The 14,991-nt window shown below is 39.1% G+C and overlaps 2 protein-coding genes across 2 annotated transcripts; one reads left to right on the top strand and one right to left on the bottom strand.

The window, feature by feature from the left end:
• Nucleotides 1–566: 566 nt before the first annotated feature.
• Nucleotides 567–6,078, top strand: LOC149821340 (uncharacterized). The gene is made up of 4 exons (XM_089983114.1): nucleotides 567–799; nucleotides 3,151–3,254; nucleotides 5,469–5,598; nucleotides 5,687–6,078. Exons 1-4 carry the CDS (start codon nucleotides 671–673, stop codon nucleotides 5,723–5,725), a joined length of 402 nt encoding a protein of 133 aa, XP_089839240.1. The 5' UTR covers nucleotides 567–670; the 3' UTR covers nucleotides 5,726–6,078.
• A 603-nt stretch (nucleotides 6,079–6,681) lies between these two features.
• Nucleotides 6,682–13,522, bottom strand: LOC149821339 (uncharacterized). The gene is made up of 7 exons (XM_089983113.1): nucleotides 13,214–13,522; nucleotides 11,127–11,189; nucleotides 10,938–11,039; nucleotides 10,578–10,815; nucleotides 9,781–9,854; nucleotides 8,791–8,889; nucleotides 6,682–6,771 (listed from the first exon to the last, which is right to left on the bottom strand). Exons 1-7 carry the CDS (start codon nucleotides 13,490–13,492, stop codon nucleotides 6,700–6,702), a joined length of 927 nt encoding a protein of 308 aa, XP_089839239.1. The 5' UTR covers nucleotides 13,493–13,522; the 3' UTR covers nucleotides 6,682–6,699.
• Nucleotides 13,523–14,991: the final 1,469 nt, after the last annotated feature.

Below are 14,991 nucleotides of genomic sequence, written 5' to 3'. Positions count from 1 at the left end.
TCACATCAATCAATGGATCTTCGATTCCAAAAAATTATTTAGACCCGATTTAAATCTTTCGAAGGAAATGTCTAATCCTCTGTACCTCTAACCTAGGGATGTAATGCCTCAGATGTAACTTGACATCTGACCAGAACTGAATCTGATTACTAGAACTTGGTAGACAAATTCGAATCCAATTAATAATAAGATTTAGATTCGATATTGAGTTTTACATTCAAACCCAAACCCTAATCTGACTAAACCCGAACCCGATTGTAAGTATCGGGTTTTAAGTCAGTTTGATCTGATTTGATCCAACTCAAAGTCCAAATCCGAATTCAATTAGGTCGGTAATGCCTAGATCCAACCCGAGGGCACCTGTTTACATCCCTGTCTAACCCGAGCCAACTCAACTCGGGCTTATTAGGCGGGTAGCAGGCAAATATGATACCCGAGCCCAACAAGTCTTGGGCCCAACCCGATCCAAAAACTACCGGGTTCCGGGTCCCATACTCGGAGGGTCGGGAATAAAGCTTCCTGCCGTATCCGACCCGGCGTCTAACCCTACCACCATCGGAGTTTCCCGACTACTATTTTTCCCACTTCAGATTGGAAATCGGAATCCGATCTTCCCTTCTTCTTCTTCTTCTTCTTCTTCTTCTTCTGCTCTCTCTCTCTCTGGTGGACTATGGAAGAACGGCAACGTCTCGACGGCCGGAAATCCCAAAAGGCTCGCCGGAAACAGCAGATTCAGAACGGCCATGTCTCCCCGTTCACGTTCTCGAAGCTATTAGATCCAGAAGCTTCGTGGGATAAGGTCGGTGTTGTGTTGGTTCCCCCTCTTTCTTCCCTTCTTATCTGTGTAAAATTTTCTGCTTTTCCCCTTCGGGATTAGGGTTTCGTATTCTCAAATCGCATCCGAATTCCGTAGTCTTGAACGATCGAATCGAAGGGAATCATCTTCGTAAAGCCGGTAATTCTTCGAGATCTTTGGATATCGAGTGAACGATGAAGGATCTCGCGTCGTTTGTTGTCGATCTAGAAAACTTGTTTGGGATTTTTGCTTTCTATGCTCTCGTCTCTGAGTATCAGTTTGAGAGAAATTCCTAATCGATCGTTTCGTTCATAAATGTATGTCCTTTAGTTGATTGGAAAATTGGAGTTTTTTTTCTTTTGTTTCATGGAAAATTAAGTGGAAAATATATCAAAAGCGTCTGCGTCTGGTATCTCGTCTGTGTAAAGTGCATTTGATCGTAAAAGTGCGGAGGCAGCTAAGTTTTTATAAGCGAAGTGTTTTCGAGATCTATTCTGGTTGAATTGATAGACTATCTTATAAAGGAGACCGCTTTACAGCTTCAAATTTTAGTTGTGTTTGGTGTTTTTTGAAGTTCTAATGAGTTAGACCCCGCGCATAACTAGTTCCCAAGTGCTTAACAATTTGGAAGTTCACTTGTTTAAATCTCCTTTGTTTAGGGGAAAATGAATTGCATTGTGCATCTAGTTTAGATTGCGGCCAAGTTTTCGAAAGAGTCAGTAGTAGGATATGTGTGAATCTTAAGAAGGATGAACAAGATATTGATGACCTGATAGAATTCAAGGAAGCCATGCGCGAACTAGTGATCTGCATGGTTTATTTGTTCCTTCATCAATGTTAAATAGGTTTTATGGTTCATGAGATCATGTAGCATGAAGTTGGCAATCAAATGGATAGGGTTACAGAGTTCAGCATGGAGGGGATGTTGACAAATTCCCCATTAATCTTTAGTGCTTATATGTGATAAAAAACTTTTACTTTGTTTCCTAAATCCTAACATAATGATATGCTTATGGCTTACACTAAATCTGTCTTCCATATGCTAAAGACTACATTTCTTATTTCTGGTTTTCAAGTAAAAAAACAAAAAGAAAATCAGGGAGCCTTACCAGAGTGAACTAAAAAACTGTGCACGTAATGAGCAGATCAAGAATGCTTCGTAAATGATGGGTTGGGTGAAGAAGCTGTTCATCCATGAAATTCTAGTGATGTATACCAAACAAAATTAAGCACTTGCTTGTGAGTTGTTCTGCACAACAGAGTGCCATGGGCTTGACAAGCTTGCATGAGGAATCTTGCTTGGTCCTCGATCTTTTTTTCTCTCTCACGTTACAAGATATTCACTGTTACAACTATTGAATTGCTATTTTTATGATTTCAGGACATTTGTGATGCCTTGCTTTTGATTAGGAAGTTCTCTACGTAAGTTGTTGATTGCAAAATGAGAAACTTTGTTTTAACATAAGAATGCATGTTACAAGTAGTAATTCATTGATGCTAGTGGCCTTCCTTGATATCCTCTGTAAACCATGTTGGATACACGTGGCTGAGATACTCGTAACTTATAGTATACATATTCTGAATACATAGGTAGACCGTATAAACTTGGATATCATTGCTATATTTCTTAGATATTTTGGTATAACATCAGTTCAACATTTTTTTTTCTTATTTGTTTATTTCACTGTTAATATTATCTTTTATATATTTTTTTATCGACTCTTCATCAGGAATAAATTGGACTAGCTAGTTAGGAAAAAATGTTGTAGTCTCACAAGCAAAACTTTGTGTGCTAGTGATGCAATGATGTGATAAATTCATAGAAGACGTTATTTGTGTTAAACAACTATGAGTTTATCTTGCAAAGAACTCAGTTTTCAAAGTACTTTTGGTGGACAACAAGCACTTTTTATATGAATATTATGAGCAAATGTCATACAACTGGCAAGTGGCAATTGTTGCTTGACAGAAATCATTCTTTTAAAAAGCTCATCCATGTTGAAACAAACACTTTTCTGGACTGATATTAGATTTGATAAGTGTTCGTATCATTCTCCTAAAAATATCCATTATGTCTGGATAAGTCTCAAGTTGCTAAATGTGTAACATGAGCAGTTGATGCCAAACTGTCTATCGGAGGTTGCGATTCTTCTGGAGATTCTCTTGACTCCTAGCAAGTATCAACTCATAGACCAATGTGGCTTATTCCTTTAGATTGGTTCTGAGTCCAGCTGGAAGTGAGGTTGTTTTCAATTTCGAAGAGACTGTTCTTTCTCTAGTCATACTTATTTGCTCTGAACTTATGATCTTTAGGCGTATATGTACTTTTAGTGGTGATGATAATTATGTTACAGGATCAATTGGGGGATGCTCTACACTGGATTCGGCAAGTTGTTGCCCTTATATGTGGACTGCTGTGGGGAGCAATTCCTGTGGTTGGAGCAATCTGGATTGTCGTGTAAGTTTAAGATCTGGTTTTCTGTTCAAACTGAATTCCTTTTTTTGTCAGAGCTTATTTTTCTTATTTTAATTTCCTCGTTGACCAGCAGGCCTTTAGTTTTCATTAATTGCTTCTTCTGTGCATGTACATGCCTGTTGTATGGTAATTCATAATTGTACCTTTATTGTTATTTGAGTGGGAATTCTATGTTTAGGATGAGGCTGAAGTTGATTGGCCAGTGTCATTTTTGACACAAATCAACATCATCAACCAAAGATCATGCATATCTATGCTGCATTCAGTGGTCCAGTTGCAACCTCCTACTGCATTTAGGTGAAACTGCTGTAGGAGCTTCAAAGGTGCAAGTCCAACCTTCAAAGTCATGAGTACAAAATCTAAACCTGGGAAATATCGAGTTATATAATTAAATTTGTTTAAGGTGAAATCACATGGATTCAAGGCACCACAGCATAGAAGGCATCTTTCTCACATTCTCTTGAGCACGAGTGTTGCTACAAACTTTGGAAATGGATGTAGAGTTAGGAATACCTCCGTCCCTAAAAGTATAAAAGACAAATGTTTTGTTTGATAAGATTTTTCATGCCACCAAAATTTCATTGAAATATCCATAATTTGTATCATGGTCAGATTGTAAATGGAAGTGGTCAAAAAATTTCCATTCAAGATCCTTGATTCCATTCACAGTTATCTCTTTACAAGTCTAATGTGCAACGAATTCCATGGTTCTAGGGTTATACATAGGAAAACTTCTGGACAGGCTTTTGTGTGGTACGTTAGACTGATTGGTAGATTTTACTATTAAAAAGTTCTTAGTTTGTAAAGTAGGACAAAGTTTAAAGTGCTGCAAATAGGTTTTTGTATTGAGAATTATTTGAGGACAAAACTAGTGGATGGTCTCTTCTGATGGAAAGGATTTGGAAGAAAGTAGCTACCTGTTTTACTTATCCAAACTAAAATGCTGCTACAAGGTGTTCTAGAATAGTTTAGGGGGGCTGATCTTATGAAGCTTAATGTCCTTTTTCTGGATATACTTTTTCCTTTGTATTTATTGACCTCAGTTTGAATAAACCTTGGAGTTTCCTAGACTAACCAAGAAAAGGAGTTACAGTGTAAAGCTGGAATATAGCAGAACATAGCAGTTTCTGCATATTATAGTAATTAGGCACGTTACAAAGTGCACCTAGGTGGCATCATGCTGCCAAGATATCAACATAATTTGGCTCTGATGTTCATGGAGTTGGAAAGATTCTGAATCTCTCCAATTGTGTCGATAAGGTGATATGGTAAACCCACTGGCATCAACCTTATGCTTTATGGCTGATCTAGTGAAAGCTCCTTTACATTGATAGAACTTGCAAGAAATACAATTTCTTGCATTAAAAATTTCAAGATTTTATAGATGAGAAAACCTTCATTTTCTCGTGGGAAATTGAACTATGAAGGTAAATGGTCAGAAAAATACTTTCATGTTCAATGATTTTGTTTCTTGTTACAGGAAAAACAAGGTTTTTTCATGAGCTTCGTTTTCTCATAAAACTTTCTGATTTTTTTCAAGACAACTTTTTTGCAAGAGGTGTTAGATATTACTATGTTATCTACAATCTAAAAGAGTTATTTGGGTGCATTGGGATGGGAGCTGTGAAGCCTCTTTAGCTGAGGGGTGGGTCTCAGCTTACTGTCCAAATAAATAGATAAACATAAAAACTTGGAATCATTTCTTTTTGCTTTATGGCTTGGCAAATTATTTCTAGATCTGACATGGAATTTCTCTGCTTTACTCGTTATCTTTGAGAGGTGATGATAATTGTTTGACAGAGTTAAACATATCTCATGGTAGGGATAGAGATGAAGAAACAGCTCACCACTTGTATCATTAGCTTGTGCCCCAATCTTTGGGAATAGGTAAGCAGACATCATATGGAAGAATATAAGTACACGTTAATTTGCCTTGTAGGATAACCTTGTCTCATAAGATAAAAGCAAAGAATAGGAAATGGGCATTTCGCAGGGCTATCTGATGGGGTTTAGTTACAAAGTCCAGTGTGTGCTGGGTTTACCATTCATTTGCTGCATCTCTTAAGGCATGACCACCCAATAGAAAAGAATGAAAGCTGAAGAATGGCTCAAGCCTAAGAGTTTATTCAGCTTTCCTTGTCACCAAGGCTTCTCTATTATCAGATCCTGAAAAAAAGAAATTGCTTATGTCCACAGATTCCTATTGATATCCACATCAATCATATATGGGTACTATGCTCTTGTACTAAAGATTGATGAAGAAGAGTTTGGTGGTCATGGAGCACTTCTTCAGGAAGGTCTGTTCGCATCGTTAACTCTTTTCCTGGTAAGTACACATTTCTTTTCCTAATATATCCAGAAAAAAAGTATACATCTATAATGATAATTTTGTGATACTTGTATGGATTGTGCAGCTTGCTTGGATTCTGGTATACAGCTTAGCGCACTTCTAAGATCCATGCAACTCTGGTGGTGGTACCATAGCAGGGCATCTTTCTTTCATTTTTTTTGCTTTTTGATATAATTTTTTCTCCCTTGTGGACTCCCCTGGAAATACGTTAAGATATGAAGGGAAGGATGGAAGTTGGCACACATAAAACCAATGTTTGATATGGTTTGAGTGACTGCTTCACACTGATCTGTGTCACAAGGATACTCTTAAAAGGGCATGGGACACGGCACTTTGTGTGTAATTTTTCATTTGTAGTAGTATAAATGGGGACACGACATGGGAATGGATTGGAAAATCCCAGTGTCAGACACTTAGGTCACTGATGGTAATGTTTTAGTTCAGATTTGATTTCCAGTGTGCTTTGTTTCTGAATCTGCTCTCTCTCTCTCTGGTATACAAATCCACGTCCAGGTAAATAAATAGATTATATATACGTTAAATTGATGGTCTAATGCAAGTTAAAAAAATCAATACGAGTAGGGGTGTCAAAGGGCCGGGTTTGGTTCAGACTCAGGTGGAACCAGACTTTGACCAAATTTTTGGATATGGTATCCGGTCTGAACCTGAGTCTAATCTTATCTACTATAAGAGAAACCATACCTGGACCTGATAAGAACTACATGAACCAGACCTGGACCATACTTGTTAAAATAATATTTTTTTATCATTTCTACATTGAAAATTTATGGGTCTTAATCAGAACTCTAGTCGGGCATGGGTCTGGTATAAAATTTCACAAACTATACCTGGGTCCATGTATTAATCGAACCTTGAGATCCAGACCCAGGTCTTCTTACTTGTCATCATACCCGGATCCTATAGGGTTTGGTCTAGGTAAACCCGACCGGTTGACACCCCTACATAACAGGTAAATGACAAAACCAAGTATCAGCCTTGAATGAAAATCGTAGGCTTCATTTCCTTGATTTTTTTTTCTCTCAAATGAATTACAAGTTCCGTTGCCATCTCTTGTTTTCATGTTGTCCTCTGCTGAACCAAATAGATACGACCATAAACCCATCGGCCACCGAGCCTCGAGACTGATTTCTGAAAAGAAAACAACAAAAGGAACTTCAATTTGTACTGCTGCCTGTTAATTGGGGGATGGAGATTTGAATGCAAATGTTTTGTTGTATTGACTGAGATTCAGTATGGACCTCCAGTGCATTATGCACAAAACCCAGACCAGCAATTTTTGAAGCAATTAATATATAGACGCCATATATTTTTCAAACAGAAAATAACCGTACCATTCTTGTAAAATGCCTTACAATTTGCCAAAATCTTGGCCATGCCTAAAATTTTGGTTCTTGACTCACAGAAATATGTTGCAAGCCTCCTACCGTTGGTACAAATATATTGCAAACTTTCTCACATTCTTACAAATATGTAATAAATCTCTTGACGTTTGCGCATATATATTGTGCCTTACGTTCAAACAAATATGTTGTGAACCTCCTGATATTGAGAATATTTGTGTGAAAATGTTAAGAGATTCACAATAGATTTGTGTGAATGTTAAGAAGTCCACAAGTTCGTATGTGAATATCGGGAAGTTCACGTGTGAATGTCAGAAAGTTTACAAAATATTTGTGCAAACGTCAAGAAGTTCACAATATATTTATTCAAACATCCGAAAGTTCACAATATATTTGTGTCAACGTTAAAAGGTTCTCAACATATTTGTGTAAAAGTAAGGAAGTTCACGTGCAAACGTTAAGAGATTCAGAACATATTTGTGCAAACGTTAAGAGGTTAGCAAAAGGTAAAAATGTTAAGTCAAGAATCAAAATTTTGGGCATGAGAAGGATTTTGGCAAATTGTAAGGCATTTCCAAAATAACACCATTTTACAAGTACAGGACGATCATTTTCTGTTTTTCAAAGGTTTTTCTTTTTCACTCTCCTATATCTGAACCTTGAAACCAAACATAGGTATTTTTCATGGTGATAGAGTTTTTCCATCATTACATGGCTTCATTGTATCAACAACCAACATAAGATCACAAGAAGGTAAAGGACCTTAAATGATGCTGACATAAAACTACCATAAACATGAACTTGTTTAAAAATGCATCGTGAAGATACATGCAGATTTCGGCATTGCATCTCTTTTCCTTTTATCTTTTAGGTTCTGTTTGGGAGCCTTGAACCGGAGGTGTGGTGGTTTTACCCCATGTTCTCATGCTCTGTGGGAGCAGTGGTGTTGCCAAAACACTGGAGTTGGCAGTCCCAACACCACATTTTCAATATTTTCAACACCATTTGCAAGAGGATGCTTTGAAAACTCCATCCTCCACATTTTGGCAATACATGGAATTGGTGTTTCCATAACAATGAGGCTCACAAACAGAGCCTAATTTTCTTTTAATACTCCATGTAGGGATGCACACGAGCAGGGTTTGGACTGTTCAAACTCAGCTCGGATCAAAATCACTTTGTCCAAGCTCGGCTCGAGCTCGGAGCCAAGCTTGTAAGGCGTTCCAAACTCAGCTCAGTTCCAAGCTCGAGCCGAGCCGAGCTTAAACAATATTTATTAATTTTTTTTTTGTGGAGGGATTTGATCCCCCGACCTCCTTAAAGGAAACCAAAGGACCTGCCATTAGGCCAAAGCGTGTATTTTGATTATTATTACTGAAAAAATTCTATACATACTAAAAATTCTCAGCAAAAAAAGGCACAAAACTCAAGATTCAAACCCAACACGTTCTTAATAAAGACTAACGCCCTACCCATTACAGTAACAATGCAATTCTGATTTTTTTTGCAAAGATATTATACATATGGGGTTTGCAGTGAACCGAGCCTTATTAAGCCTGTTGAGCTTATCAGGCTCGACAGGTCGAGCAAGCTCGGCTCGATAGCTCGTCCGAGCTTCATACACTGGCTCAAGTTCGGCTCATTTACGAATAGGACGAGCCCGGGCAAAGTTTTGACCAAGCCGAGCCCGAGCCAGCTCGGTTCGGTGTGCATCCCTAACTCCATGTACAACAACAAGGGGGTCCAATGAAAATACCGGGGGTTACCGCAGCTTGCAAAAAATAATACAGTAGAAGCTGTAGCCTACCTCTACTTTTGTCCGAAACTCCAGAGAAGATTCACATACATGGCAATCTGCCCTATGGAAAGGCCTACCAGATTTCTCAGCATTCACAAATGCAAAAACCTGCACCACAGTCACAATTCAGCAGCCTAAAATAAGTGAATTGACTAGTTTATTTGCATACAAAATAAAAGATAAGAGCTAATTACTTATCAGGCTCGCCTAACCCACTGAAAATTTCAACAGAAACTAGTTTGTTCCATAGACAAGTTTTCTTTTAGCCTTCCTCCTAAAGATGCTATTGTTTTTACCTCTTATGAAGGAAGCATGCTTACACACACACACACACGTATTGGTTGAAAGTTGAAACTATGAATCAGCCTGCAACCCACATTGCTGGTTTTGAACCAACTAAAACAAATTAGGAAACTGCAGTGGGACTAGATCTTAGAAAGGAAATCTGAACTGGAACTGTCATATTTAGTAGGTTTTGGATCTAACCGAGCTGATCATATTTATTTTCCTGATGTAAGAGAAACCAAGAAAAAACAGGTCCAGCCTCACGAGGGCAAATTTCCTGGTTCGATTCAACTCCATGGAACTCGGACCTAAACATGATATAGAACCTCTGATCCAATGAATCCAGGCACAAGTCACTCTCTTTCATATCAGGAAAAGTTGAATAACAGTCCAGGTCTATGTCCATTTGACACGGAAGAGCCCTGTTGACAAACACAAACTGGAACCTGACCAACCAAAATGAAACATTCAGTTGTCTGTCAATGGGCTAGGTTTGGCTTCAACCAGTTTAAACTAAACTCGAAATCTTTTGACAGAATTGGATTCAGAACCTTTTACAAAGGATTAACTTCCCAGAACCTTAAGCTCCCAGAAGTAATTTTTGATGTTTTCATTCTTTATTTTTCAGACTTGTACAGTTTAGGCTCAACCATTAATGAGTAATCTAACGTGGATACAATTGTGACCATGAAAGTCCAGTTTCGCATAGCAAACCTCTTCTCCACAATTTGGGCACAAGCCTTTTAGAGCAACCAAATCATTCTTCCACAGCTGTTGAAGTGCTCGGACTGTTTGCAAACAAACCATGTTTTATACTGTCAGTGTCTTCTGAAGACCTCAGAATGTCACTGCAATTTACAAGAACAATCTAGAAGAAAATGTAGGCTATGAAGCCAAGGGCCACTCTAGAGTTAGCACAAACATATATATCAGAAAGAAAAAACTCAAAAGTGATAAGACATGGCCTTAGGTTTCTTTCCTTTTCATGAATGCTGATTTACAGAGGAAAAACAACCAAAGCTCTAAATTTTTAGGGTGAGCCAAGTGAATAATTTTAGCAATGATCACATAAACAAGTCTTGCATAGATCTGACAGAAAGTGCACAGTTCTAACCATTATATTCAAGATTCAACCTTGAAAGAGGTACTAGTATTTTTACACAGGAAACTGAATTGGCAGAGAAAGGAAATACTATAAACAAGACTTATGACTTGAACAAAGGACACACAGCCATAATGCTGCACCTGATCATGTTACTTCTACAGTTATACTACTCTCCATCTGCTTATGAAAGGTAAAATAAGCAAACACCTAATCAAAATATATGAAGATTAGGCATCATATTCATTATGATGACACAGTTTAGCAATCTAATGTAATAAGTCATATCAACTGTATAATTATGAACACCAGAAGTTATAACCTTAATGAACCTTAAATTTTTTAAGATCTAAACCATCATTATACTAAGAGAAATGTAAACAAGAAGACGTGAAAGAAGCAACCATACCTGAAGCCAATGAGATAGGAAGCCCAATTGAGGAACCTAGTCCCACGAATAGCATCCCTTTCACCGCGGAAAGAAATTCAAGTGCGGGTCTAGAGCTATGAAAAACCAGTCTCGAGTGGGCAATTTCTTGATAGGCTAGACCCAGAGTGTACACGATCGGTATGAAAATTGCCAAACTTCCAAAAGAAAGCAAAAGAGTCCATATAGTTGCCAATGCCAAAACCTGTGAAAGATCTTCCTGTCCCACCACCGTCCATAGAGGAACAAGTACAGCATAGTTGAACTTTGACTCAAGGAGAAATGCATTCTTCATATAGGAGAAGATACTACATAAACATTTTTATTCTGTCAGAGGAATACCTCAGCATCAGCGTATGTCAATTGTCTCTTGATGCTGCAACGGGGATACTTGACAACAGATTTTGATCCATAGCAGCGCAACTTTAACTGTTTCATGGATTGCTGTGTCAAGATACAGTACTTTTTCAACTAGAATAATGATGTGAATGGAGCACAAAATTACATCCCCTGCAGCAAAATGTCAATTACCTCTACTTTATCGAACATGTCATCAAGAATTAAAGGTTTCCCACTGTAATATGCATCTCGTGCCTACAATTAAAAGAACACCATAAAAAAATAATTTCTTATGCACTAAAAATTTCTCTAGATAAGGAAGGTGCAGAAACAAATCATGACTGGAATTGTTATGTAACTGAAATAAAACACTGCTACTCTTATTTGAAACGACAAACATGTAAACAGTAATATCACGATATTGGAAGCCTTACAGTTATTTTATCCTTGATCTCGTAAACAATAAGAACCTCAATAAAATGTGCAGGTTGCATTGTTTTGATGGTGTTTGACCATGTTAGAAATACAAGTAGAATTGCCATTTTTTCATAGGACATCTCGTCAACATAGTTGATACACAAGCATAGCAGTAATGCACTTTTCACTATAGTTTGGGATTCTCTTGAGGCTCTTTAGTAGCTTTACAATAGCTTCAAAGCAAATAGAGTTCTTTTGAAGGAGGGGGTGGGGAGGGAAGCTATTAATTTGGCATATGAATGGAGACTTTGTTCTTGTTAATTTTAGTTGCTTTCACAGGATTAGGAAAAAGTGCTGCACTTGGATACCTGGGCTTTGAAATGCTGATCAGAATTCCAAACAATGTCAAAATTCCCCACTGTTGGATGACTCGATATTGTGAAACAAATTCCAAATAATACCCAATGTCCAAGTTTTGAACTCCAAGACAAACATGTTGCAGTCCAAAATCCTGGACCTAACAAAAAATACACCCATCATGAAAATTCAGGAAATTCCAGGACCTGAGAATTCTAACTTTAACCTCTCATAGTTAATCCTTAACACAATCAAATACAGAGATATTTAGCATTCCATTCATCTGCAACTAAAAATTTGTCGCTTGTGCCGAGTTCCATAGCAGAAGATACAAAGACGAGTGAGCAGTTTACCTCCCCCTCCTACCCAGTACCTTCCTAAACGTTTGAATTGCTCCATAAGGTAATGTTTCTCCTATGCCTACTGTTTCACAAACCGAAAAAGACCATACCTTCTAACATATTCACATATTTTAGCCATACAAACATCCAAACGTGCCATCAACTCTGCTGAGTCTGCTCAATATCCCGAATTTGCTTTCCACCGATTTCCACTAAATTAGGCCAATAATCACAATGATAATGATAATGATGACGATGGAGGTGGTGACAATGATAACAATTGTTATCATCATCATCACCACCACCACTCTGTCGCTGCCACCACCACATTCCACCAAGTTCCCGCAAAAACTAAAATTGTAGTTCTACACCAAACTGGGCTAATAATAACAATGATGATGATAACGATGGTGGTGGTGGCAATAATAACAATAATAATAACAGTTGTTATAATCCTCACCACCACCACCACTGTCACGGCCTTCACTGCTGCCACCACCACCACCACCAATTTCCCGCAAAAGCTCAAATCGCATGTTCTTTACCAAATTGGGCTAATAATAACAATAATGATAGCCCCAAGGGGTTTGGCGTAGTGGCATAGGCCTAGGCCGCTAGAGGAGCGGTTTAAGCTCAAATTTCACTGGCATCAACCCCTGAGCAAGCCGAAGCAAGGTGCCGCTCTTGGGGTGAAGGGTATGCCACGGTTCTACGCTGCAGGAGAAGCGACTCTAGGTTGGCAGGCTTAGTTAAGCGGCCAGATCTCTTACTCTAAGGGTGGTTTCTCCGTCCTTATGGAAAAACAATAATGATGATGACGATGGTGGTGATGGCAATATTAATAATGATAATAAATAATTATTATCATCATCATGATCACCATCATCCGCCGTCGCTGCTGCCAAGTTCCCGCAAAAGCTCAAATTGCAGGTTCTACACTAATTTGGGCTAATAGTAACAATGATGATGATGGTAGAGGCGCCAAGAATAATAATGACAATAACAAGTGTTATCGACCACCATAACAACATTCTTTCTGCTCGTCCAAGCTCATTTGTTCAATAGGCCATTGAATTCCAACCCCAATGGAATTCCAACGCGAACAAATCCAAACACCCACAAACAAGAATTCGAGAGAAAAGGAAGGAAGGAAGAGGGACGCACCTGGAGGTAGAAGGCTTCGAGCATGTCCTTGCTCGCGGTCTCGATGGGCCCCACGAATATGCACGAGAGACCGTCGGCCAAGGCCAGCTCCGCCGCCTTCTCCCGCCGAGATGCGAACGCCGCGACGCTCCTCGGGGACGACGACGACGAGGGTGGGGTGGCGCAGATTGACGGCCCGGATTTCACGGACACTGGAGATGTGCGGTTCCCCAAGCGCGATGGCGTCCACGCGGGCACGTGCGCCGCGGCCGTGCAGGAAGCTCCGGCCGGGTGCACCATAACCCAGCCCACCGCCACAACCTTCTCCCCCCCTGGATTCTGGAGATTTTTCTATAATACCCCATGTATTGTTTTGATATTATAGTAATGTCATGATCATGCACCACCATCTTCAATTTCTTACTATTTACATCTTCAATGGCATCATATTCGAGCGTTGATAAAAAAAAGTTAAACTTTATTTCGGGATTTCTTTACCTTTACAAGAGCTTATATTACAAGTGAGAAGAAAAAGGAAAGACAGAAAATGGAGAAAAAAAGATCAAGGCTGATGGGATCCCTTATATTTTTTTAATAATATTTTTTTGATAGAACGTTATTTATATTTATAATCGCCCGCATGTTCCTTACCTTCCTAGTTTTTGGATATCGGTACATGCTCAAGAGTTATGCTGATTGATTTACCGTAACCAAAACAGGTTAACCTCTTTTATCGTAATCAGTTGGCACAATAAGAGAGATTTATCATAACCCGCGTTTTTATCTTATCACCTCTAAATGAGTATATATTTGACCATTTTAACACACTTGCAGATGAATTTAAATTATATATATATATATGGTACAAACCTCTCAATTTCTCTATGTACATAAAAGCAATTACAGGCATAAAGAAATCATCATTATTTATTTAGCATTTGGATTGTGGAATTAACACAAGATCCATTTAGATTTGAACCCATATTTTCGTTTGGGTTTAATAGCTTGGATTTGATTTATAAATATTTTAAAGATTCACACAATGAGTTGAATCTAGATCCACATGGATGGATCAGACTTTAGCAATCACTCAGACTAAACAGTTTTCTCTTTGCATCTCAATGAGAACTTGAATGGATCAGACTTTAGTCGATCAAATTGATTGTACCTGAATCAATCTGGCAAAATGCACAACCATTGAGTTGGTAGTTGGACTTTTGACTAGAGAAGAGTTCAGATCCATATTGGCATATAACCATCAAGGTAGTTAAAAGCGATGAGGCGAAGCGAGGCGTTGAGCATATTATGAAGCGAGGCGTTGAAGCGTAAGCTTTAGATTTCATGGCCATGTCCTCGCAGTTCTTTCGCTCGTCCACCAATTCCCGAACCCTCGCCGAAATCCGGCACGAATACTTTCTCAGGTAATTGACCGAAACCACCATGAATTTCGTCAGGATGATCGAAAACTGATTCGAGTTCATCGTGTATATCCATGACCTCTGGCTGAGATCGAATTCGTGTGATTGGGCGAAGAATCCGACGATCCTCTCCGGGTGGCTCTGCCACACCTGGAAGGTGAAACGGAGGGAGTCGGCATCGATTCGAATGTCGTAGACGGCCACCGCCCGCGTACGGATGAAGGGGCGGGGAGGAATCAATTATCAGGCTAGCGTTGGGGTCGCGAAGGAGGTAGATGGGGGCACCGAGGGACTAGAAGGAGAGGTTCCTGAGGGTTCCCGACGGGGTGGAGGGGTTGCCCCACAGGGCGTAGACGGAGTGGACCGCCGGAGATGAGGAAT

The sequence above is a fragment of the Nuphar pumila genome, chromosome 12 (genome assembly GCF_984573655.1).
Source record: "Nuphar pumila chromosome 12, dmNupPumi1.hap1.1, whole genome shotgun sequence".
Lineage (NCBI taxonomy): Eukaryota > Viridiplantae > Streptophyta > Magnoliopsida > Nymphaeales > Nymphaeaceae > Nuphar > Nuphar pumila.
The sequence above is the reverse complement of the archived record's forward strand: the minus strand, read 5'-3'. Positions and strand labels throughout refer to the sequence as shown.